Raw genomic sequence first — 26,558 nt, 5'->3', positions numbered from 1 at the left:
CATTCCCATGACTATTTTGTAACTACCAATCTGTATCTCTGAATGCCTTCACCTTTTTCTCCCTGTCCCCAAGGATGCCCCCTCCCATCTATCACCCCAATAAATCTAATGCCCATCTGACACCATACATAGATATTACAACATTATTAACCATATTCCTTATTCTATACCCTACATCCCCCTGACTACTTTGCAACAACCAATTTGTACTTAATACCTTCCCCCTTTTCATCCAAACCCTCAAACCCTTCTCCCATCTGGCAACCATCAAAATGTTCTCTGTATCTATGAGTTCATTTCTTTTTTGTTTGTTTCTTTTATTTAGATTCCACATGTAAGCAAAATCACATTGCATCTGTCTTTTGCTGTCTGATACTTCACTCAACACAATACCCTCCAGGTCCATCCATGCCACTGCAGATGGCAAGAACCCATTCCCTTCTATGGCTGAACAATATTCCTCTTTATCCATTCATCCATCAATAGACACCCAGGCTGCCTCCACATCTTGGCCATTGCAAACAATGCTGTAATGAAGATAGGGATGCACATGTACCCTTGAAGTAGCATTTTGGGGTTCTTTGGATAATTACCCAGAAGTCCTTCTTTGTTAGTTGTTATAGCTTTTGTTTTAAAGTCTATTTTGTCTGGTATAAGTATTGCTACCATAGATTTTTTTTTTACATTTCTAGTTTCATGAACTATCTTTTTCCCATCCCTTTACTTTCAGTCTGTGTGTCTTTTGATCTGAAGTAAATCTCTTATAGGCAGCTTATGTAAGGGTCTTGTTTTCTTATCCAGTCAGTCCCCCATTTTCCGATTGGAGAATTTTATCCATTTACATTGAAAGTAATTGTTGATAAATATGTAGTTATTACCATTTCATTTTTCATATTTGTGATCATTTTTCATTTTTTTGGTCTTAAAGAAGTCCCTCTAACATTCCTTGTAATACTGGTTTAGTGGTAACTCCTTTAGCTTTTTCTTGTTTGGAAAGGTCTTTATCTGTCCTTCAATTCTAAATGATAGCTTTGCTGGGTAGAGTACCTTGGTTGTAGGTCCTTACTTTTCATCACTTTGAACATTTCCTGCCAATCCCTTCTGGCCTGCAAAGTTTCCGTTGAGAAATAAGCTGACAGTCTTATGGGAGCTCCCTTGTAGGTAACTAACTGATTTTCTCTTGCTGCTTTTAAGATTCTCTCTTTATCTTTAACCTTTGTCATTTTAATTATGATGCATGTTGGTGTGGACCCCTTTGGGTTCATCTTGTTTGGGACTTGCTGTGCTACCTGGGCTTGTATATCTGTTTCCTTCGCCAGGTTGGGGAAGTTTTCAGTCATTATTTCTTCAAATAGGTTTTCAATTCCTTGTGCTCTCTCTTCTCCTTCTGTTACCCATATGATACGAATGTTGGTACACTTGATGTTGCCCCAGGGGCCCCTTAAACTCTCTTTTTTTTTTTTATTCCTTTTTCTTTTTGCTGTTCTGATTGGGTGTTTTCTGTGACTTACCTCCTAAATCACTGCTTCGATCATTTGCTTCACCTAATCTGCTGTTGATTCCCTCTAATGTAGTCTTCATTTCAGTTATAATAGTCTTTATTTCTAACTGGTTCTTTTTTCTATATTCTATCTCTATTTTTATAATTCCTATCTCTTGTTAAAGTTCTCCCTGAGATTACTGAACATCCTTATAACCAGTGTTTGGAACTCTGTGTCTGGTACATTGCTTGTCTCCATTTTGTTTAGTTGTTTTTCTGAAGTTTTGTCCTGTTCTTTTATTTGTGAAATGTTTCGTTGTCTCCCCTTTTTGGCAGCCTCCCTGTGTTTGTTTCTATGTAGGGCTACTATGCCTCCAGTCTTAGGAGAGTGGTCTTATGTGGTAGGTATCCTGTGGGGCCCAGTGGTGCAGTCTACCTGATCACCAGAGCTGGGTCCTCCAGGTCCCTTGTGTGGGTTGTGTGTGCTCTCCTTTTGTGGTTGAGCCTGATTGTTGTTGGCACACCAATGGGAGGGACTGACCTTTGGGCTGATTGGTTATGAACAGTGGCTGTGACTACAATGGAGGAGCTGTTTTTCAGGGGCTGACCCTACAGAGCAGGGTTTACTTTAGTGAGGCTCAGGTGCCTGCCCAGTCTGCCCTTTGGGTGTGTCATCCTTGGAGGTGGCTGCCTGATGCTCTGACCTAGTCTGAAGCTGGCCACTAGGACTGCCAGCCCTGGGGTCTCCTGGGAGGGGACCCGCTCACTGCAGACTAAATTCAGTCTGTGCCCTGCCCGGGGCCACTTGGCATGATCCACAAAGCAATCCAGAGATGGCTGCTGCCTGTGCTGGGCTTGGACATGCCCTGAGAGTCCAAGCTGTGAACCAAGGTTGGCTGTCACTAGTGCCAGGCTTAGGGCTGCTCAGCCAGAGGTGTGGGACATGATGAAGCCAGATGCTGCTTGTTTGGGTTTTGTGAACCTTTGGGAAATTTTAGGAATGTCTACAGCATGAGCCAAGGCAGGCCGTTTATACGGAAAAGCCACTGGAAGCGGCTTGGATGTACCCAAAAGATTGGTGGGGCATGGTCTCAGTGAATCACTAGGGCAGGGCAGAGGAAAGGTGATAGCCAGTTTGATGGAGCCTCAGATGTGGTCTCTGCCTGCGTCTGCATGCAGGGGTGGGGGCTGCTCAATAGAGAAACAATGGCTTCTATCAGCTCCTTCGTCCAGAAGAAAGGTGTCCCTCCAGCCCTTACCCTGATGCTAAGCACTTCAGTTCCTCCTGGTATGTCCCAGGTGCTTTTCAAGCTGCTGCCCCAGCATGGGAGCTCTGAGTGAGCAAGTCCGTCAGCGAGCAAGGAATGCCTGGGAGTGTACCTGCCCTCCATCTCACTCAGTCACAATCTCCGCTGGTTTTCATGGTCAGAATTTATGGGTACTTCTCCCCCCGGCACTGAGACGCTGGGCTGGGACCCCTAACTCCTGGGGAGGGGGCTCCACAGCTGAGATATCCCTCCCAGTTTTTAATGGTCACATGTGGATGTAAGATCAGCCCGTTTCACATCTATGCCCCTCCCCCAAGTCTTAAGTTAGCTTCTTTTGTCTGTCCATAGTTGTAGGGCTTCAGTTCAGCTAGACTTTAAGTGATTCTCAGTGATGGTTGTTCTGTAGTTTAGTTGTAATTGATGTGGTCACGAGAGGATATGAGCACTATGTTTACCTACTCTGCCATCTTGATCGGAAACCCTCCATATCATATTTATTTTTAACAGGGAACCTCTGGTTCTGATATTGGAGTTTCAGCTGGCATGGCAGGAGGGTTGTTTTTGCTGTAGGTTTCACTGGTGCTGTGGTTTGGCAATGTCACACTGGGTCAGCTCTGGTACTCTGTGCGGAGCCCAGCAAAGCCATGGAGAGAAGCAGTAACTACGGGTATCCTAGTGTTGGTTTAAATGATGCTGGCTTGGTGGACTTGGGAGGGAGAGTGGCCTAATGCTACCACTCTTGAGTTGTTCCGAGGCAAATTATAGTTGGATGTGACATTGTGTTTCCCCGAAAATAAGACCTAATTGGCAAATAAGCCTTAGCATGATTTTTTAATAAGACATCCCTGGAAAATAAGCCCTACCATGTTTCCCCGAAAATAAGACTGGGTCTTACATTAAATTTTGCTCCAAAACATGCATTAGGGCTTATTTTCAGGGGATGTCTTATTAAAAATCATGCCAGGGCTTCTTTTCTGGTTAGTTCTTATTTTGGGGGGAACATGGTGTGTCCTGTGCAGCTGTCAGCTATGCCCACCACCTTATTCTTATTGAAATTGTTATCTGTTCAAATCCTTTGCTCATAGTGATTGATCTAGCTGTTTCTCTCTCTAGACCTTTGACTATTGCTAATTGAATCCGGGGACTATTTTTCAGTGCATGATTGAGTCTTGTTTTGAGAAGCTCTATAGTCACTGGAACTTGAAGGAGACTTAACAACTGTAGCTTTCTAAAGAATATTGTGTCAAAATGAGGCTACACCGAACTATTGTAGTAATTATTAGATGGTTACAAAAATGCAGTTACCTGAGCTTTCAGGAAATCCTTGGATTTTTGCTCTTTCTCAATAATTTTGACTTGAGTCATACGGACAAGGCTGAATACCAGCTCTCTCATGGTTTCTTGCTCCTTTAAAAGCTTGTTTTCTTCTGCAATCTGCTGTTCTACTAACTTAGACTCAGCTTCTGATAGGAGTTTCTTTTGAAAAACAGAACATATCATAATTTATTTGTTTGGAAGAATACACTAAGGCCAGTATCTTAGACTATTTTTTCATTTCCATTGTCCAACTTATTTCGTTAAAACAAAAAGTAACTGTACTGTCTTAGCTCCAAGTATTTTCTTTATCTTATAAAAGAATGTGCAAATATGATAATATGACATAACTTTTTCTTATTCAGACTGCATTTTCAAGTAACTTTAAGAAAAAGAAGAGACATAAAAGCATGTTTTAAAATACTTTGACAGTAGCTTGAATAAAAAAAATTGAAAATTTAAATTAGACATTGGTGAAGTATATGATTTATTGTTTATTATTAATATAATCAGTAGCTCCTTTATTTCAAAGTCTCATGAATTTGTATAATTTTTGCTGGTTCAAATACATTTCTCCCAAATTTAATGTGAGTTTGGAGTGGACTTTACGATGAAGAAAGAGACCCACATTAAATAGGGTCAGACTTTCTTGGATGGCTCTCTAGTTGACGAGATTTCAAGGAGCACTGTTAGAAACCCAGCCACTTCATGTTAATCATTCTTAGAAGCTTAAATGAGAGTTGATATTAACCTGTTGGGCCAAATTCCTTCTAGCTACTTCAACTTCCTTGTGGAGTTCTCTCCTTCTCTCAGATAATGTAGAATCATCTTTAGGGATAGCTTCAATCTGGAAATGAAAGTTGAAAACAAGAAAGACATATTTGAGGTCATGTAGTGAACTTCATGTACCTTTTGAAAATGGTGGGCAAATTATGACTCTCAATCTTACAGAAACTGCCTATCTTGCTGAATATTCTTTATAAAGCCATGGAAAACTAAAATATAAAGACCTGCCAAAAATCTATAATTTACTAGCTGCAAATATTCTATTTCTCATTCATTTGGAAATAAAATAAATCTTACTACTAATAGCTGATAACATTTATAGAGCATTGACTATGTGTCAGGCAAAGTTCTAAGTGCTCATATGTATGGTTTTATTTAATCCTCACAATAAGCTCGTGAAGTAGGTAATATTATTATCTCCAATTGTACAGATGAGGAGAATAAGGTACAAAGACATTTAAGCGACTTGCCTCAATAGTGTAGGTACAGACCCAGGCGGTTAGACTTAGAGCCCACGATCCTAACACTGTAAATATTTTACTGCCTCTCTAACTCATCACTCAGCAGTTTGAAAACATGCATATTCAAATTATATTTATTATACTTGTAAATTGTGAATTCATTTATGAAATCCTATAGCTTAAAGAAAAAAATAGGAGCTATTTATTTATAACAGTGCGAATAGTTGGCTATTCTTATGTAGTAGTTTGATGAGTAGCTGGAAAGTTCTTAAACAAAAGAAAACCATCTTTACTTTTTTTGTTGATACCAGAAATTCCACCATTACATTTATATTGTATTGGCTTGTCCTTCTGTCCTCTGTTAAAGTACTTCAGGGAGAGGCAACATCTCATTCCATCAGTCTTTGCTGCCTTTTTCGGCATGAACTTGTCAGATTCTTTATGATGGAGAAGAGAGAAGAGAGGAGGACACATGGCAGCTGCTGGGGAAATACCACCCACAGATAGAGGAAGGGTTATTGTGGGGTGTTGACAGCATCCTCAGAGCAGGTTTAGAGTTGGGCCTTTATACTAAAAGCACATGACTCCGATTTGATGTGGTTTGTCTCCTACTGTGACAGCACATACTTGTAGGCACCAAGGTAGAATACTGGCTAAAGTTTGTCCCCAGAAGGGAAGATCATACTGTTTAGCAATTTAAAGGTCATCTAACAGGATCATTCTGAGCTTATGCTGCTCTTTTAAACTAGCTAAAGGGTGTCTTTGGAGGTCCCCACATCCACAAACCATCTCTACTCTCAGATGCCTGAGGACGTACTGCTGTGCAGAGTCTCCCCTACCGTGGAGAAATAGTTGCTGACATGCACACACTGGACTTAGACATGGTCCTGTGAAATCCACATAACAATATACAGAACTTGTGTTTTGATGAGCAGAAAATTGCTATAGCAGGTCAGAAAATGGAGAACTCAACGTGAACTTGAATAATCAGGGACGATTTCATGGAAGAGTTAAGAAGGCAGCAAGGAAGAGTTTGATTTCTTCTTCTGGAAGGTGGAGTTAATTCTTCTGGGACAGAGGGAGTCCAGCAGGCTTCCTAGTCCCTGTCTGACTCTCTGCCACGGGGACCCAGGAATGAGCTGCTCCAAATGCTTTGCTCCCAAATGTAGGCAAGTCAGTACATGAACAGCTGGGACCAGGGGTGCTAATAGGCTTTTATAGAAGATATGATGGGAGCACCCTCACCAGCTACTCTGTCAACTAAAAACTCCCAACCAATTTTCCTGGTTTCAGGTCTCAGACATTTAGTTATTTCCAATGTTTGAAGTGATAATAATACTGCAATGAATTGTATTTTTTTAACTCGGGCTAACTGCTTTTCTGACAACTTTCTCATTTCTACATAAATCCAATCCTCTAGTTTCAGGGAGGAATTAATTATTATTAGTTGCTATATGCCTTTTGCTGTCTGCCCTTCCCCACTTATGTATGATCTTATGCCTAAAGGTGGAATTGCCACCTGTGAACTTGAAGAAAAAATATGCACATTAAGTATGATAGGAAAAGGAGCTAAGAGGACCCTGGACTTTTCAGTCTATGAAATTACCTGCTGGGCCTACCTCTGGACTTCTTATTATGTGAATAAAACAACCCTCTATGTAGTTAAGCCACTGTAATAGAGTTCCTATTACTTCTTGCAGTCAAATTGCAAACCTAATTCATTCTAGTTATAGTCCAGCTACATTCTAATACTGGAGACTTGAGATATTTACCATTATATTTGATTTCAAAATTGCATGTATCAACAGGTCTTGTAAGCTTATTTATTTTAGTTCTTGGTTTTGGTTTTTATAAAGTACCATTCCATACTTAGAAAAAATAATGTGTTTATTGTAACCAAACAATTAAAAAGTGTGCAAAGTAAGAAATTAAACATCTCTGCTTCCCACCTCTACTTCAAATGCTACTTCCCAGGAGTCACTGTTAATAGTTTGGTGTCTGTTCTTTGTGACATTGTCAACACATGAACAAGCATCAGGAACTTTCACAAAAGTCACGGAATTAGACATCCCAATTATTTGACATCAGTGAACCTCAGTTTCTGTAAGGCTTTGATATTTTTTCTGAACTATTTCAAACTCTCATGAGGCTTGCGGCTTGAATTTCTGGGACACCCTCTATGATGAAAGGCCATAGGAAAATCAAACAACTGTCTCTAGGGGAAAATAAATTCCGAAAAGTAGCCGGAGCTTTTCATGCTTACCTTTTATCTCTTTCTTTTTTGGATTGTATGCAAGTCTGAAATGTTCATGCAGGTTGGGAGTAACTGGCCTGACCCACTCTTATTTTCAAGTACTGCCAACCACTGCAGGACTGTGGTCGGGCTAATTATGTGTCATAAGGTCAAAGAGGAAGTTAGTCTCTCACTGAAACTGTACGAGGACAAAAACAGATTTTTCTTGAAATCAATGATGGAGGAGTATTTTAATACATTTTCATTTTAGTAGATGAGGGCTACATTATGAATTTAATAGCTAGAAGTGTCCTAATATAAGTAGCATTTATTTATTAAAATCTGAGCAACTTGTGAGCATTTTGTTACAATCTCTCCCTTGAATGGTCAAGGGCCATTCCTGTTATATTTGTGTTCAGCTAGATCAACCTATAATGGCAAACCTCATCATCAGAAACAGCATCCAATTAGTGGAGTAGTAGCCCACTCTTAAATATTAGCAGACAGATAAGGAACACCAGATATTTGAGGAAAGTTTCTAATAAGAAAGAGATATAAACAAACACAAATAAAACCCCCCAAAACAGGAAAATGTAATTTGCAGAAAATAAAGTCTATACAGAGAGAGGAAAAATTTTTAAAAACTATCATTAATACCCTCAGTGAAAGAAGAAAAGATATGAAGTAAGAATAAAGACTCTATAAAAAAGAAACATTCAGAGAAAAAAGAGCTTATAGAAATTTAAAATACGATAGCAGAATAAATGATTAAATAGGATTGGAAGGAAAAGTTGAGAAAATCTCCCTTGTAGCAAGTCCAAAAGACAAAGAAATGGAAAGTAAGAGAAAAACAACAACAACAACAACAAGGAATTGAAAGACTGTTTTAAAAGATCCAACATCTGGTTCATTGGAATCCAAGAAAGAAAGAGTGGACAAAATTGAAGAAACTTAGACACAGAGTCTCAGAACTGAAGGACATACATTTCTATATACAAAGAGCCTACTAAGTGTCCAGCACAATGGATAAAAATAAAAGACCCACAACTAGGAACATCATTGTGACATTTAAAAATTCTGGAGGCAAGTAAAAAATCCTACAAGCTTCCAGCACAAATAAAACCAAACTGGCTTTAAACAAAATCTCAAGCATCAGAATGACACCAAGTTTCTTGATAGTAGTGACTCCAGAAGCTAAAAGGCAATTGATCAATGCCTTCATTATGATGGAAGATGATTTCCAACCTAAAATTACATATCTACTTAAATTATTATCTGTGAGGCTAGTGTGAAGTTAAAATATTTTCTGACATGCAAGGTGTTCTGACATGCATTTTCTGCCACACAAGATCTTTACAAATTACTTTCCATTCACCTTTTCTCAGGAAGCTACTGGAATTCATGCTCTTCCTACAAAAGGAGAGTCAGCCAAAGAGAAGAGATCCATGAAATAGGAGATCCAACATAAGAGGGGTGAAGGGAGTCACCAAGATAATGGAGAAAGGCTCCTAAGATAAAGGCTGGGGAGTCCACATTGAGGAGTGAGAACAGCTTGTAACAGATCAGAAAGCTGAGGAAGAGAAAAGCAGCCCCTGACATCTAGGAACTGGCCTAGCACTTCAAAGCTAGGCTTTGGTGTTCTCCTGTTGCACACAAACAATTTCACAGAAAATCACCCCCAGACAAGACCATTCTATGATCACAGAAAAAAACAGACTATGCTGTATTTGTGTTTCACCACAGACAAAAACATGAGCATTGTCCAATCCACAAAATACCACATATTCTCATCGCGCAGGCTTCCTTACCTGTTATAGCTTTTAGTTTCAATCTAGTCTTTTCTCTTTCCAGCTGAGATTTATTAAGATACTCAACCATAGAATTACTTTCACTTTCTGACAACATCCAAGTCCATGGCAATGCCCCTTTTCTTTAAATCATATAACACAAGTCCAAATCCTATAAGTCCTTTCTAATACTCTACTGAGATGCACTCCCATTTCCCATGGTGTGTGTTCTCCCTCACTGCAGTGAGTAATAAACTCAGCTCATTCAGTTACAGATGTTTTCCTAGTGGTCTTTGGTTATAGGTTATTGACAAGTTTCAGAAGTGATTTTTTTTTTAATTAAAGTTTATTGGGGTGACAATTGTTAGTAAAGTTACATAGGTTTCAGGTGTACAATTCTGTAATACATCATCTATATATCACATTGTGTGTTCACCACCCAGAGTCAGTTCTTCTTCCATCACCATATATTTGATCCCCTTTACCCTCATCTCCCACCCCCCACCCCCCGTATCCTCTGGTAACCACTAAACTATTGTCTGTGTCTATATTTTGTTTCTTCATTTGTTTGTCTTTTTCTTTTGTTGTTTTCAGTTTTATATACCACATATCAGTGAAATCATATGGTTCTTGACTTTTTCTGTCTGACTTATTATCCTTAGCATAATAATCTCAAGATCCATCCATGTTGTCACTTCTTCAAGAAGATTAAATGAATAGACTCCCAAATAGGTTTTAACATACTGAGAGGGATTTTTTACACTTCGTGGACAGTTTGGGGTTGAACTAATAATAAGTACACAGAAAACTACAAGTGAAAAACAAAAGATTGTTTATAAATTCCTGGGAACACAAAATTTTATGAAAAAGAAAAAATAATTATCTAATATTATGTGACTCAAGTGTGAATAACCTTTCCATATTCATAATAATGTAAATATCAGATTTTGAACTAGCCAAAATCATGACATGAGGCTATGGAGGGACAAGACATGTGTGTGTTGAACAGGGGTAGAAAGAAGTTTAATCCTCATCCTTTATAGTGAGAAGTAAGGAAAAATCAGGTCTAAAACTGAAAAACCAACAAGTAGCATTATAAGCATATTACTTAGAGTATGACGATATATCACAAGAATGAGCTAAAGGAATAAGGTTTGATTAGGAGTAGGAAATACGTAGTGTATGTGCTGTGATCTGTCTTTCCATATGGAGGCAGACATCACCAATCAACCACAGAGCTGATGAGCCATGCTTAGCCTCAGAATCCGTTGCAACATGGTCACTACAAGTAGCTACCACCAACTGAATGGAGCTGCTACTTGAGATAAAACCTTTTTGCCTTCCTTAGACCATATGATTCCTCTCAGAATCATACATTCTATGATTATGTAAAATAAGGAACACTAAACGTCTTGAGCAAATGAGTAACACATGAAAATGTCATGTAAGAATGTTAATTTGATAGCAAAATGGAAGATAGTGCAGAGTGAAAAGAACAAAAAGAGAACAGAAGTTGGGCAGGTGTGGTCATTCAGATGATGAAGAGTGGGTACTGACAGACATTTCTGAGGTTAATTAATCAGCAGGGCCTGACGGTGCAATCGTCTCCATAGGAATGAAACAGCCAGATTCACAGTCTTATCCTAACTATAAAATTTTCATTAGCCTTTGAAAAAGTCCATATGAATAAAGGAAGGAAAGCAACATTTACTTCTTGGTACCATCTTCTTGGTACTACACACTTTCACATTTGTAATCACTTTTATTCCTTGCAAAGTCCCAGTTGAAAGACTTGGAAATGACTAACATCAGAGTTCAATGGGTCTAGGATTTAAGCCTGACTCTACTGGATGCAAAGCTGATACTCTCCTCAAATAGAATGTTGTCACAATTGTCTTGAACACTGGAAATGAGTCAGGAATAGGGGAAAATGCAGAATCACTTCTAAATTAGAGCAAAGAACGAGAAAATTTTTAGAAAACTATTAATACAAATAAAGGAAAATTGTACTGTTGCGAAAGGCAGTTTCCTGTGTGCAGTCTTTCCACCACCACTTGGCCGCATACCAATGGGCTTTGGGCCTGGAATAGTTCCTTACCAAGAAATAAAGAGTCCATACAGCCTGTACCAGGCTTATCACCTTGTGCGGGAATATCTTTCCTTGTTTCAAGCACAACAGTGTTCCTTTGTTTCTCCTAAGCATGTATATCCATGGCCCTCAGGCACACCCCCAGCTTTCAGTATTGCACACTCCACAGGAGAAGAGTCAGGGTTCTTTCAATTGTGTCAGAACAGGAGGGAGCATAGGCCAATCACTCTGAGCTGGCTGCCAGGAGAGACCCTCTGGCCACAGGGGACCAATGTCCACTACGGAAGTCGATCTGGCTCTGTCTCTTCTCTATGTAAGTAAAGTGTTGGTCCATCCAGCACTTGACAGTGTTATGTTTTCCTTGGTAACTCCAACACCAAGATGCAATGAGCCTCCTCCCTGGGACTGCTAAGTGGTGGATGGGGTTCTGCTCTCTTGGGACTGGTAATCTGCACGGTACTTCACTTGACACATACCAAACAGAAAGTGTCATATTCATTTGCTTAGAGGCTTTTGTTGTCACAATCTTGGGCGTGGTTTTGTTTAGAAAGAGAATAAGCTTTCAGACTTGTAACATTCCAACTCTTAAACCATAATGGTGAATATCACAGCAAAGCCCCCAGAAGCACTGAGGGGACTGTAGTGAAGTATAGATAAGGGCTTTGATTTCTGTTAAATGGAAGTTAAAAGGAGCCATGATTAAATGCAGAGGTGTAGTGTAATGTGTAATATTATTATTTGAGAGTATGATGTATTTGATTAAGAAATCATCCACGTTTTAATTTGTCATGCTAACCCACTTGTACATTAAAAGCTCTGCTAATTTTGCCTAACCCTAGTGAAGTCTCTCTCTCTATGGCAGGTCCATTTTCTACCTGCCCATGCTTAGCCTTGGTGAACGCCTCAGGGAGAAAAAAAGGCTGCCCAGCTCTGTTCACCTAGGAAGTGCTTTGGTCTTGAAGCAATTTACTTCCCACAACTCTCTTATGTCTTTTAAAAATACATGACTTTTAGTTTATCCAATTTTTTTCTGGCTACTATGGCAGAAACCGTGGCCCATCGCAATATATTACATTTTAACTGGAAGTAGAAATAGCAGAATTACATGTTATATTATGTTGATATATCCCTTCTATTTTACTTAATTTAGATTTTCTAATGGAGACAAACTTAATTTTGTTTAGTGTGTCATCTTTTAGATCAAATCTTGTGACTTTTATCAATGTATAGCTGTTTTTGAGATCAGTAAAAGGTAATTCTCTAAGTGACAAATTATCTTAACTGCTTCTAGTATTTAGGTTTTCATTTTTAAGGGGAACGTTTTGTTGATTCAGCATTAAAAACATGTTTAACAAAATTAACTTTACTTACTACTGGAATCACCAAAATTAAAGTTAATGATAATTTTTATCCTATTATTGTTTAAAGAAATCTTACTTATGGTTATTTGACCATTAAACAGGGATTGTTTTATCAATACAAGTAACACTTGCTGGTTTTAAGAGCCTCCTACTGAACACATTTAGGTGCCCATCAATACTCGGGACAGATATTATACCTGTCATTTACTGTAAATCTCATTGTGGTTAAGGTGAAATGTCTGTAGCGCAGGCTTTGGGCAGATGGAACGGCTTATAGTAAACCAATACTTCTAAACAGAATAACTTGAAAAGTTGGATTAAAAAATATCTTTGAGGGAATAAGAGTTGCAAAGTTAAACAGAGTTAAAATTTTCAAAGTTTCTAGCATTGTCTGGGAAGTAATAAAAGTATTAATTTATACTGGGCTCTAAGAAGTCAAGGATGAATGTTGTAATCTTTAGAGTAGCCACCCAAAAAATGGACAGAGAATGTAAAACTAACACATATCAAAAAATGAGGGGGAAAAAAATAGAAAATGGAAATAGAACAATTCATCTTTGTGCTTAATCCAAATGAGAGAAAGACAGGAGCAAAAATGGAACATAAAACAGATGGGACAAAAAGAAACAATAGTCATATGTTGTGCATAAGCCCAAGATATTATTATCTGAGAGTATGATTAATTACATTAAATATTTTTGGACTAAATACAAGAATTAAAAGGCAGAAATTTCAGACCAGATATTTAAAAAGTATATACTGCATATGAAAAACACATCTAAATAAATATGCAGAAAAGAATGAAAGTAAATGAATGAAAAAAGGAATACCAGGCAAAATCTAACCACAAAAAGCTAGTGTAACTATTGGGGTACTAATATCAGACAAAGTAAACTTTTAAGGCAAAAAGCATTTCTAGAATTAAAGAGATTTCACAGTAGTAAAATAACCAATCTACTTGCTGGAACTGTAAGAAATATATTAAGAGAAAGATAAATAGCTGTTCTATTTGTTTAGCAAAAGTGTAAAAAGCACATTCTCCCCATTGAGACAGAAAAAACAAAAAGATCCATGAATGCCATCTGACAGGAAGGCCAAGACCTTCTCATTTGTATTGCTCATAACCCTACCAAATTATTTTCACACCTTGCTCAAGGTTGGCCTCTTAGTCAGGATGCTAGGTTATGCTATAGAAATAAACAACCGCCAACTATCATGGCTCTTCCAAGACAGTTTATGTCTGGCTCTGACAAAGCCTGGAACAGTCAAGACGCTTCTCCAGGGCCACTGTTGACTCAGCATTCCTGGCTGATTCCATTTTGCAGCACTTCCATATCATCATATACTTCCACAATTGCCACAGGAGGAGGAAAAAGAGCCAGAGGGTCCCACACTGGCAATTAGATGCTCCAGGATAGAAGTAACACGTGTCACTTCTGCATACAATCCATTGGCCAGAACTAGTTATATGACCTGCTCAACAGCACAGGGTACACAGAAGTATACATTTTCCATGGGCCCAGAAGGAGAGGAGGAGTAGGCATAGATTAGGATCAGAACTGTCTACCACAGGGTGGCCGGATGGCTCAGTTGGTTAGAGCACCAGCTCTCAACAACAAGGTTGCTGGTTCAATTCCCGCATGGGATAGTGGGCTGCGCCCCCTGCAACTCAAGATTGAAAACGGCGACTGGACTTGGAGATGAGCTGCGCCTTCCACAATTAGATCGAAGGACAACGACTTGGAGCTGATGGGCCCTGGAGAAACACACTGTTCCCCAATATTCCCCAATTAAAAAAAAAAAAAAAGTCTATTTAAACAACAACAAAAAAGAAGTGTCTATCACAGCCGGAAACTTCTGCTTAAATTTCTGAGGTCATGAATCTCCATAAAGTCATGGAGCATGACAATTCTGAGGAGAATGGGTATTGTTTCTATACACCCAGATGCTTCATCTCTTCTATACACCCAGATTGATCTCTTTTTCCCCGAAGGAAGCACTGGCCAAAGTCCAGAACAAGGATGCGTCTCAAGGATCCATGGCCTTTTGGTGCTTGGACAGTTAGCACAAGGAGTGCCCCTGAGAGAGGAGAGAATCAGAGGCAACAGGACCAAATGCCCTCACTTGGGAGCACAGAGGAATAAGGAAGTAACAGCTATCTTGAGCATTCTCTGGCTGGAGTACTCCTCTGATACTGTGCAGAAAGGGCCAGATAGCCTGAATCTTGGGTTCCAATAGCCCTTAGCTAGTTGGAGGTACAGACCGACTTTATATTTACATAATTTGATCTCATCCCTGACTGATGTATGTCTACAATGACAACATTCTGGATCAATTTCAACTGGTAAAGATGGTGATTATCTTGGTTCTACCCTGTAGGGACCCCGTTAGCTCTTTCGGAGCTGGGTGGCCCAACTGCTTGCACTGGCCAGGCTGATGCCAGATCCAAACAAGACATTTCTCTAATCTTGGGATAGCAAGTAGAGATCGAAAAACATTATAGGATTATAGGCTCTATCATAGGTTCAATGCATTTTAAAATTACTTTTTCTCTGTTCTTTTTCTTTTCCTCTTCTTTCCCTGTTGATAGTAAAAACAACTTAAAATATTTTTACTTCAAAAAGACAGCACAGAGTCAGAAATCAGATAGTGGTGTGCAGCACGCACCTCTAACAGAAGCCTTTGATGTAGTGCTTGAGTTTGAGTGAGTGCGTCCCAGGACACTTTCAAGAGCAGCTCCATCTTTTTTAAATTTCGAAAATCTCGTTCTTTCTCTCTTTGCTTACGAGAAAGTTCATCATGGTAGTTCTGTTTGTCAATGAGACAGTTTCGTAAATTGAGATCCAAAATTCCTCTGTTCCGGGTAAAGAAAGAAGAAAATAAAAGCAATTAGTCATCAGCTCCTCTTCATGTTTTTTAAGACAGCAAGCTCAGCATGTAAATGCAGAACAATTCTCATGTTAGAATCAAATTGGAAATAATGCCAAAAGCATTTTGGTTTTTTTGCAGGTTGGTATCATTTAGAGCCAGTTTTATAAAAACTGCAAATGCAATAGCAGACTGGCAGAAACAGAGATCCCAATTTCCCTGAAATTTTACTTAAAATTGGAAAGTAACACTCTCTGAGGGGCATCACCAAATTACTCCCATTGGGAAAAAGTCACAATTACCTCAGAAATACCATTCATTTGTAGGAAAAAGTCCCTCACCTACAACATGCTCCAGTGACACAATTTTCCAGAGGCATACTTCAGAAACTTACAAAGTATAACAGATTGTGTCCTTATGATTTGGTCACAGGAAGTTGAGGAAAACAATAAGTAAACATAGAAAACAATACTTTTAAATGCTTCATTTAATAACGCATGTTTTATTATTATTTTTTTTTAATTAAATTTATTGGGGTGACAATTGTTAGTTAAATTACATAGATTTCAGGTGTACAATTCTGTATTACCTCATCTATAAATCCCATTGTGTGTTCATCACCCAGAGTCAGTTCTCCTTCCATCACCATATATTTGATCCCCCTTACCTTCATCTCCCACCCCCACCCTCCACCCCCCCGTACCCTCTGGTAACCACTAAACTATTGTCTGTGTCTATGAGTTTCTGTTTCTCATTTGTTTGTCTTGTTCTTTTGTTGTTTTTGGTTTATATACCACATATCAGTGAAATCACATGGTTCTCTGCTTTTTCTGTCTGACTTATTTCGCTCAGCATTACTCTCTCAAGATCCATCCATGTTGTCACAAATGTTCCTATATCATCTTTTCTTACCACCAAATGGGAGAAGATTTTTGCAAACAGTGTCTCCGATAAGGGCCTAATATCCAGAATATACAAGGAACTCATGCAACTCAACAACAAAAAAACAAACAACCCAATTGAAAAATGGGCAGAGGACCTGAAGAGACATTTCTCCAAAGAGGACATACAAATGGCAAATAGACATATGAAAAAATGCTCAACGTCACTAATCATCAGAGAAATGCAAATCAAAACCACAATGAGATATCACCTCACCCCAGTCAGAATGGCTATCATCAACAAGACAAATAGTAACAAGTGTTGGAGAAGCTGTGGAGAAAAAGGAACCCTCATACACTGTTGGTGGGAATGCAGACTGGTGCAGCCTCTATGGAAGGCAGTGTGGAGGTTCCTCAAAAAATTACAAATAGAATTGCCATATGACCCAGCAATCCCTCTCCTGGGTATCTACCCAAAAAATCTGAAAACATTTAGAGATAAAGACACGTGTGCTCCAATGTTCATTGCAGCTTTGTTTACGGTGGCCAAGACATGGAAACAACCAAAATGTCCTTCGATAGATGAATGGATAAAGAAGTTGTGGTATATATACACAGTGGAATACTATTCGGCGGTAAGAAAAGATGATATAGGAGCATGTTTTATTATTAATGGTAAAAATTGATTTAAAATTCTGTAAAAATATTTATTGAATAATTCTATAGAAACATATCTGTTTGAGGTGATGTTTTAAATACTCAAATACAAATTGAAGAAAAATTTAGATGACAGACACACACATAACTAACCTTTCAGTTAGTGAAGTTGCTTCATTCTCTCTGGCTAATTCCAATAGCTTGACCAATTGGTTATATTCTCGTTCTTTGACTTCAAGTAAGGCTCTTTTGCCTTCAACTTCCTTCATTACATCCTCCTTCTCTTCCATTAAAGCATGAATTTTGGTTTCAACTTTCTTTAGGGAGTCATTTAGTTCTTTGAGTTCAGATTCCAAGACAACTTTTTTCTTTTCCATTTCTCTGTGAGGGATACACACACACACATACACACATATGTATGTACAGATACATACTTATATATGTGTATACACACACACACACACACACACACACACACACACACACACCCCTTTGTCTTATTTTGAGCTCATGCTGTCTTTTACCTATTTTTGCTTCCTGATGAGGTTATAGAAGTCATAAATCAAATGATCTCAGAAGTGGGGTAAAGACCACAGATGAGTGGGATTAAAGGGTATTTCCACTGAGTGCCGTTCAGGCAGGGATTTGTCTGGCCTACCCACTTACTCTCAGATCCCCATGGCTACCATCTCCTGGATTCTACCTTCATCCCTACCAGCCTCCCTGAACTGACCTGAATTTCTCAACTTTGGTGATGGTTGCTTGACTTTTACAGTCATTACCATGCCTGCTTCTTTTAAGATCAGTCACCAGAGCAATCACATTATCTCTCCAGAATTTTTGTGTCTTCACTGATCTTTATCTTTTGCTGGTTCCCCTAAACCTTGAAAATTTCCTCAGTGGTGTCTGCCTCCAAATCTACTCTGACTGTTTTTGGGGGGTGGGGGGGTGTTACACAGGTGAATAGGTGGCAAAGGGTTCTTATCATTTGGACTTCAGGCTTCTGGCAGGCTGATATACACTTCTAGACCATGAAACTCTACACAATTTAAGTAACTTATTCCTTGCCCAGCTCTGTTAAAGTCAATTGGAGTTCTCCATAAAGATATGATTTATAAGTTGGAAAGAGAATATTGTCCCAAGTTTAAGACATGAACAAGTGTTATGAATGACAGCAATATGTTGCACTACTTTCTTTTAATGAGCTTGACATACACAACCTAGACAGGAACAAATGCAGAGATTTCTAAAATTATAATAGTAATTTGATCTGTTCAGATGGTTAACATTGTATTTTAGTGAACACACAGACAGAGTGGGCTGGGAGGGATTAAAAATAAAAATATTAAATCATACACTTTTTTGCGGGTTATTTTTTCTATCTCTTTTCCAATTTGTACAGGAATGGTTTGATGGTGGACCACTTCATCCTAGTAAAGAAAGGAAGAAATGAAATCATGTTCAATTATGTAATCTTGGACAAGAGCATTTAAGTTAAGCAAATTAAATAGGAGAGAAAAAGGAATTACAATATGTAGACTTGTTATTATCTGTTCTGCACTATATAGGGTGCTTTAATTATTCCATTTAATATTCACAATGACCTTCTTATACACCAATAACAAAATTAAGAAAACAATTCCATTACAAGTTCTCTGGGTGGTGAACACACAATGTGTTATATATAGATGATGTGTTACAGAATTATACACCTGAAACCTATGTAATTTTACTAACAATTGTCACCCCAATCAACTTTAATTAAACCATTCCATTTACAGTTGCATCAAAAAAAATCCCTAGGAATAAATTTACACTTGGAAAATTATAAGACACTGAAGGAAGGAATTGATGCAGATACAAATAAATGGAAATATACACCATATTCATGGACAGGAAAAATTAACATCTTTAAAATGTCCGTATTGGCCAAAGCAATCTATAGATTCAATGTAATCCCTATTAAAATACCAATGGCATTTTTCACAGAACTAGAACAAATTACCCTAAAATTTATATGGAACCACAAAAGACCCCGAATAGCCCCAGAAATCTTGAGAAAGAAGAACAATGATGAAGATATTACACTATCTGATATCAAACTATACTACAAACCTATAGTAATTAAAACAGCATGGTTCTGGCATAAGCACAGACACATAAGTCAATGGAACAGAATAGAGAACCCAGAAATAAAGCCATGCCTATGTGGTCATTTAATCTATGACAAGGGAGGCAAGAATATACAGTGGGGTAAAGACAGTCTACTCAATAAGTGGTGTTGGGAAAACTGGACAGATATGTGTGGAAAATGAACTAGACCACCTTCCTATACCATACACAAGAATAAACTCAAAATGGAGTAAAGACTTAAATGTAAGACCTGAAACCATAAAACTCCTAGAAGAAAACATCAGCAGTAACATCACTTTTATAATTTATTTTGGATCTGTCTCCTCATGTAAGAGAAACAAAAGAAAAAATAAACATATGAGACTTCATCAAACTAAAAAGTTTTTTCACACCAAAGGAAACCATTAACAAAACAAAAAGCATCCTACTGAATGGGAGAAGGTATTTGCCAATGATACATCTGATAAGAGGTTAATATCCAAAATATATAAAATCTCATACAACTTAACACCAAGAAAACAAACAATACCATTTAAAAATGAGGGAGAAAGGTGAAGTGATTAGAAAGTACAAATTAATAGTCACAAAATAGTCACAGGGATGTGAAATATACTATGGGGAATAGAATCAATAATGTTGTAAAGAGAATGTAGGGTGCCAAGCGGGTACTGGACTTATCGGGTGGATCACTTCATAGATTATGTAGATGCCTGACTGCTGCGCTGTTCACCTGAAGCTGAAGTATTGAATGTCAACGATAATTAAATATGTGTGTGTGTGTGTGTGTGTGTGTGTGTGTGTGTGTGTGTAAATAGTTACAGGATGAAAAGTACATCATAGGGAATATAGTCAATCGTATTGTAATGGCTATATATGATGTCAGAGGGGTAGTAGACTTCGGGGGGTTATCATTTGGTGAGGGGCATAAATGTTTAATCAGTATGTTATTTTGTAAACCTGAAACTAATATAAAAAATAAATAAAACAAAAAGAAACAAAAAGACAGCCTACTGAATGGGAGAAGATATTTGTCAATGATACATCTGGTAAGGGGTTAATATCCACAACATATAAACACATCATACAACTTAACACCAAGAAAACAAACAATCCCATTAAAAAATGGGCAGAGACCCTGAAGAGACATTTCTCCAAAGAGGACATACAGATGGCCAATAGACATGTGAAAAGATGCTCTATACTAATCATCAGGAAATACATATCAAAACCACAATGAGGTATCACCTCATACCTGTCAGGATGCCCATCATCCGTAAATCAATAAACAACAAGTGTTGGCCAGGATGTGGAGAAAAGGGAACCCTCACGCACTGTTGGTGGGATTGCAAATTGGTGCAGCCACTATGGAAAACAGTATGGAGTTTCCGCAAAAAATTGAAAATAAAACTACCTTATGAGCTGCAATTCCACCCAGGGTATTTATCCGAAGAAATCCAAAATACTAATTCGAAAAGACATATCCACTCCTATGTTCACTGCACCTCTATTTACTATAGCTATGATATGAAAGCAACTCAAGTGCACATAATTAGACCACTATATAAGGAAGTGGTACACATATACAATGGTATATTACTCAGTCATAAAAAGAATTAAATCTTACCATTTGCGACAACATGGATGGACCTAGAAGATATTATGTTAAGTGAAATAAGTTAGACAGAGATAGACAAATGCCATGTGATCTCACTTACATGTGGAATCTAAAAACCAAAATAAATGAACTAACAAAAGAGAAGCAGACACATAGATACAAAGAATAAACTGAGGGTTACCAGAGGGGAGAGGGGTTGGGAGGCTGGGCGAGAAAGGTGAAAGGATTAAGAAATACAAATTGGTAGTTACAAAATAGTCCCGGGGATGGGAAGTACAGCATGAGAATATAGTCAATAATGTTGCAACAAGTATGTATAGTGCCAGGTGGGCACTAGACTAATAAGGAGGGTCATTGCATACATTATATAAACGTCTAACCACTATGCTGTACACCTGAAACTAATATAAAACAATATTGAATGTCAACTGTATTGAAAAAATATATAATTAAAAATAGTTTTAAGAGTTATACATTTTTCAAAAATAAATTTAAATTATCTTCGACATAAATGCAGGCCTCCCATCACTTTCCTGGTGAGAGGGAAGTGGAGGTGAAGCAAACAGACAAGGATAAAGTAATACAAATATGCAGAAGAGATTAGTCAATTTGGTTGCTCTTCACAGAAGATGCTGTGTTTTTGACACTCATTTACAATACTGAAAAATGCTTGGTGAAGTCTAGAGAGGCTTCTCCTTGGGCCGAGGCTCCCAATTGCAATGATATTACCGAGCACTCTAAAGTCTTTTGTGAATTCCCAGAGTCCAGGTTTAGTTTGACTGGATCAATCACAATGCTGAACGTTTCAGTTTGTGTGATGATAACGTGATGGGATAACTGCCCTAATGGGTGTGTGTACAGTGTTGTGGGAGGACTGGGGAGGAAGCACCAACATGGGCTATGGGTCAAACTTGCAGTCAAACTTGACAACTTCACGCCCATACGTTTTTATGTCCATGCAGGCACACTCGAGTATTTCTGAACTCTCATAGCTCACCTTTAGGTTGACCTGATGTTCCAACAATTCTTCCAGTTCTTTCTGCTCCTTTAGTAATTGCTTTTGCTTAGATGTTAAGTCTTCCCGTAAATTTTTAATTTCTATTTTCTTCTGCATTATTTCCTTACGTAATTCTTCGGTGCTTTCTTTCAATATTCTCATTTTCTTCTCCATTTCCTTTAAAAGTCATGAAAATGATCAGGTTATGTAGAGCCTGAAGACAGATGTTTATATATCTGAAAGCAACCCCAGTGCACAGGTTATATGTGCACTGGGGTTGCTTTCAGATATATAAACATCTGTCTACCTAAAAATCAAAGTAAAAATAATTTTACTCACCATTTTAATTATATCTGTTTTGATCTTCCTGAATGTTTTCTTACCAAGTTAAATACAATGTATAATATCTGACATTTTCAATAAAGGCATGACAATTGTATTACATGTGTTATTTTTTACATTAAATTCATACTCGTACTATTTTTTTTACCAGTTCTCTTTTCTGTCCTCCTGTATTTTAAATGCTTTCTTTTCTGAGTTAATTGCTATTTCATATCAAAAGCATTAGTGAAAAATTCCAGACTATTTTTTAATAGCTTTGTGATTTGACAAAATCAGATGCAATTAACCTTTGAGCATCTGGCTTATGGTTAACCTGAGTCAGACATGAGATTAGGGAGTTTGTTTTGGAATACCCAAATACCTTTGCACTCCTTAATCTCCCACTTTCTTATTGATATTACATCTCTCATTTCGTATACATTCTCCCCCGAATACCTTTCACAGCAGACTCATAACACATTTTTGTTTCCCATGACTGATTATTTGGGGAGTGTTTGACTTATGGAAGAGAAGCCTTTTTATACTCAGAAAGTCTACACGTTACTAATGACTGAGTAAATGGATCCATTTAGTCTGTTTCCCGGCTTTTTGCATACCTCCCTCCTCCACTGCTGCTGTGAGAGGGTAAAATTGGTGATCCTATGATCTTGAACTAAAATTCAAAATGCTTTTTTCCCATAAAAATCTGTGTTGTAAATAGTGGTTAGGTATCCTTATATAACAGTATATATTATATATACTGTATAATAATTATATATGTACATATATTATATGTATATACATATATACACATACATACATATTTTACTCTATGCTAAACAGGTTTTTGTACCTTGGAATTAAAACAGCAACAACACGCTTTTGAAATAAAACTATTTAGGAGGTGGAAGCAATGTAAAGTGTGATGTTCTTTCTATTTACTTTGTATAAGAGATTGCAAAAAGTGGACACAAACTCCATCCATTCCTGTATGTCTTTGTCATTCTTCCCATTAAGTGCTAGGGCCTATTTCTCTACCCCTTGATTTTAGACTTGCCCATTGGAGTTGCTTTGACCAATGAAACATTCCAGAAATGATTTAAGCAGAGGCTTGAAAAGTCCTTGCATGTTGGAGTTTGCCCTCTGTTAAGGCTGCTTGTCTCTTCTTAAGGCTGGAAACCCTTCCACCATTATGTGACTAACTAGTGACATGTGATCTTAGACTAACTAGCCTGCCAGCTGGCTGACATATGAACGAAGCCGTCCTAGACCACTTAGCCCCAACTGAGCCAACTTAGACCAGAATTCAGAACTGTGAAAAATAAAAAAAATGGTTGTTTTAAGCCACTAAATTTTGGCGTGGTTTGCTGTGCAGGAATAGATAAGTGATACGTCTTCTTTATAAAAATTTCTTGTAATAAGCTGTTGAGGAAACTATGAGGGTAATAGCTATAGAAAAATAATGTTTTTAAGTACCAACCATAGAATCATTTTTTTCTTCTGGAAACAAAGTAGATATTGTCCAACTGAACAGTCTAAATTAGGTGCCAAATAGCTAAAATCTATAATAGGCACCACCTATGTTTACCCCAAAACTTATACAGATATTCCTTTCAGCATTGTCCATAGTTAAGACTCTTAGATCTTTCCAATGTTTCAGGGTATGGTTGTTGTGACAAATTAATATTTATCAAAAGGGATGTTTGAATCCAGCTATATTTAACAAACTCTAGACTTTCTAAGACTTACTCCTGGCTTAGGTATCTTCTCAAATTCCTTTATTATGAGGCTTTTTTCTTCCATTAAGCTGCAAAAAAAATTAAATTAAATAAGTTTTGACAAAGTAGAAAGGGGTTGCAATTTCTGCAGTGGTAAGTTTCTCTTTTTCTCTTCTCAAAAATGTACTTCCTCTGCTTGTTTGCCAGTCCCAGTGTCCATTCTTTATGATGGCTTCAGTGACTCCCAAGGGCCCATTTAGGTGCTTCCTCTCCAGTCCTCCCACATCACCGTGTACACACACCCAATAGAGCAGTTATCTCATCACATTACAACTGCCTGGGAGCCCAACCTCCCACCTAGACTCTGGCTCCTTCCAGGCAGACTCTGGGCCTTTTCTTCTTTGTATTATGTGCAGTGAACTAGTGTTTGCCTAGCTAATTGCTACAGCTTCCACTGGGTCCATCAAATAAGCAGATCCCACCAGCCAGCAGGTCTGCGAACATGTAACTAAAGATGCATGCACACCAGGTTTTAACTTTATGAAATTTTATTTGCAGTAATGTAAATTAAGGTTAGTGTAATAAATATGTGCCACGTGGAATTTAATATAGGTTAGTTGTTAGGCCACAGGCTGAAGCTGACTTTTTCAGAGCTTTGAACACAAAGCCTTTGCTTTGAGAGCTTGCATATAATTTGACATCATCTTACTTCCCGGCTATTGACCCTACATATCACCTATGCTGCCACCAGGGGGCGGTAGTGTGCTACCTTCTTTGGGTTGTAAAAGCAAGTTGAGTGTTCCTGAGTTTCAAAATGGTGACAAGACGTTCTCCCACAAGTCAAGATTTATAATCTTTTCTTTAAATAAATATAAAATGATATTTTCTTTAAACAAACATAAAATGGCCAATTCTTTAGGGCAGTTCTAACTAATTATATCTCTATTATGCTTTTTTCTCATTTTTATTAAGAAACACCGATTAACTTTTTCCCTTTAAAAATGTATAGTTTTCCATGTATAGAGAAATACAGTTGACCCTTGAACAACACATTTGAACTGCATGGGTCCACTTATATGCAGATTTTTTCCAATGAATACTGTAAATGTATTTTCTCTTCCTAATGATTTTCTTAATAACATTTTTCCCTCTAGCTTACCTTATTGTAAGAATAGAGTATATAAGAGATATATAAATAAATCATACAAAATATGTGTTTATTGACTGTTTATGTTATGTAAGGCTTTTGGTCAACAGTAGGCCATAGTAGTTAAGTTTTTGGGGAGTCAAAAGTTATATGCAGATTTTTGACTGTGTGATGGGTTAGTGTTTCTACCCCACCATGTTGTTGAAGGATCAACTGTATATCATTCACAATCCCACCCCATCACACCAGTTTATCATTTTTATTTTCCTTTTAACATCTTTAATATTATTTCATATCTTCCCAATAGAATATTTTTCATTGATATATTCATATTATATTTCTTTCAGTAACTTTTAATAAAATTATATCAATTTTGTATATGTGGTTGAATGTATTTTTACCCAACATGTAGTTAAAATGGTTTCCCAATTGCAAAACAGAATAATTTAATAGCTAGTTTCAATAGCTAGTGAATGGATGTACCATAATAAAATAATCCCAAATATTATCTATCTTTTACTGAATCTACTATATGCCAGGTCCATGTATCTTTTCTAAACTTCAGAATCTTGGTAAGTAAGTATTGATATCTTCACTGTACAAATGAAAAAATGAGGAGTTAGCATCTTTTCCAAAGTCACACAGTCCATCCTGAACTGACATTCAAACCCAGTCCTATCTGACTCCAGAGCGCTTTTCAGTATCAAGTGCCTCTGGAACACATTATTTAATCATTCCACTATTTCTTAGAATGTGGATTGCTTTCAGTTTTTCACACTTATAAATAATAATGTAATAAACAACTTTATGCATTGTCTTTTTTTCTCCTTTGGGATTCTCATTTTTGCATGGCATTACAGGGATTAAAAAGAAATTTTGTGCCTTTTGATATATATTAACTCTTAACCTTTTAAACTGACATTAACATTTAAATCTGTCTCACATTTTCAGCTTTCCCAACTAAGGCGTGCTTCAATGTCAAAGCTCCTCAGGATTCATTTCTTTTCTGCAGCAAGAGAGTCTTAACTAAAACCATGTCATCAAAGGTTTTTGGTTTTAAGGACTTGTGGGTGAAGAGACAGAGCAGGAAACCCTGTATGCTGCCATGTGCAAGAGGCATTATTTGCCATCAGGAGTAGAACCAGCCTGAATGGGCTGAAGTTGCAAGAAGATAGATTTCTGAATCAACACAAGCAATAACCATCTAAGAGTCAGGCTGTCCAAAGCTGGCCTGGCTGCTGTGGGGAGGCTGTGAAGCCCTGTGACTGGAGGTGTTTAAGCACAGACTGAGTGATCACTCAAAGAAGACTCGGGTGCCTCTCACATGCAGTCAGGGCTGAGAACCACTTTGAGATCAACTGTTCTCAAACTCTGATGTGAATCAGGATCACATTGGAAGCTCGTAAAAAATTCAAATGTCATCTTGGGCGGGAAGGCTTAGA

At 37.7% G+C, this 26,558-nt stretch overlaps 1 protein-coding gene across 6 annotated transcripts in view; it reads right to left on the bottom strand.

The window, feature by feature from the left end:
* CCDC146 (coiled-coil domain containing 146) overlaps positions 1-26,558 on the bottom strand; it is a 129,868-nt gene that overhangs the window by 16,117 nt on the left and 87,193 nt on the right. For all 6 annotated transcript variants that reach the window (XM_074340630.1, XM_019744542.2, XM_074340627.1 and 3 more), the window contains 7 exons: positions 24,001-24,058; positions 21,931-22,107; positions 18,542-18,615; positions 17,339-17,566; positions 15,447-15,633; positions 4,814-4,909; positions 4,054-4,224 (listed from right to left, as the gene is read on the bottom strand). In XM_074340630.1, the coding sequence (XP_074196731.1) occupies positions 4,054-4,224; positions 4,814-4,909; positions 15,447-15,633; positions 17,339-17,566; positions 18,542-18,615; positions 21,931-22,107; positions 24,001-24,058 (991 nt within the window). The remainder of the gene's footprint in view (positions 1-4,053; positions 4,225-4,813; positions 4,910-15,446; positions 15,634-17,338; positions 17,567-18,541; positions 18,616-21,930; positions 22,108-24,000; positions 24,059-26,558) is intronic.

Source organism: Rhinolophus sinicus, linkage group LG09 (genome assembly GCF_036562045.2).
Source record: "Rhinolophus sinicus isolate RSC01 linkage group LG09, ASM3656204v1, whole genome shotgun sequence".
In the NCBI taxonomy this organism is placed as follows: Eukaryota; Metazoa; Chordata; class Mammalia; order Chiroptera; family Rhinolophidae; genus Rhinolophus; species Rhinolophus sinicus.
The sequence above is the reverse complement of the archived record's forward strand: the minus strand, read 5'-3'. Positions and strand labels throughout refer to the sequence as shown.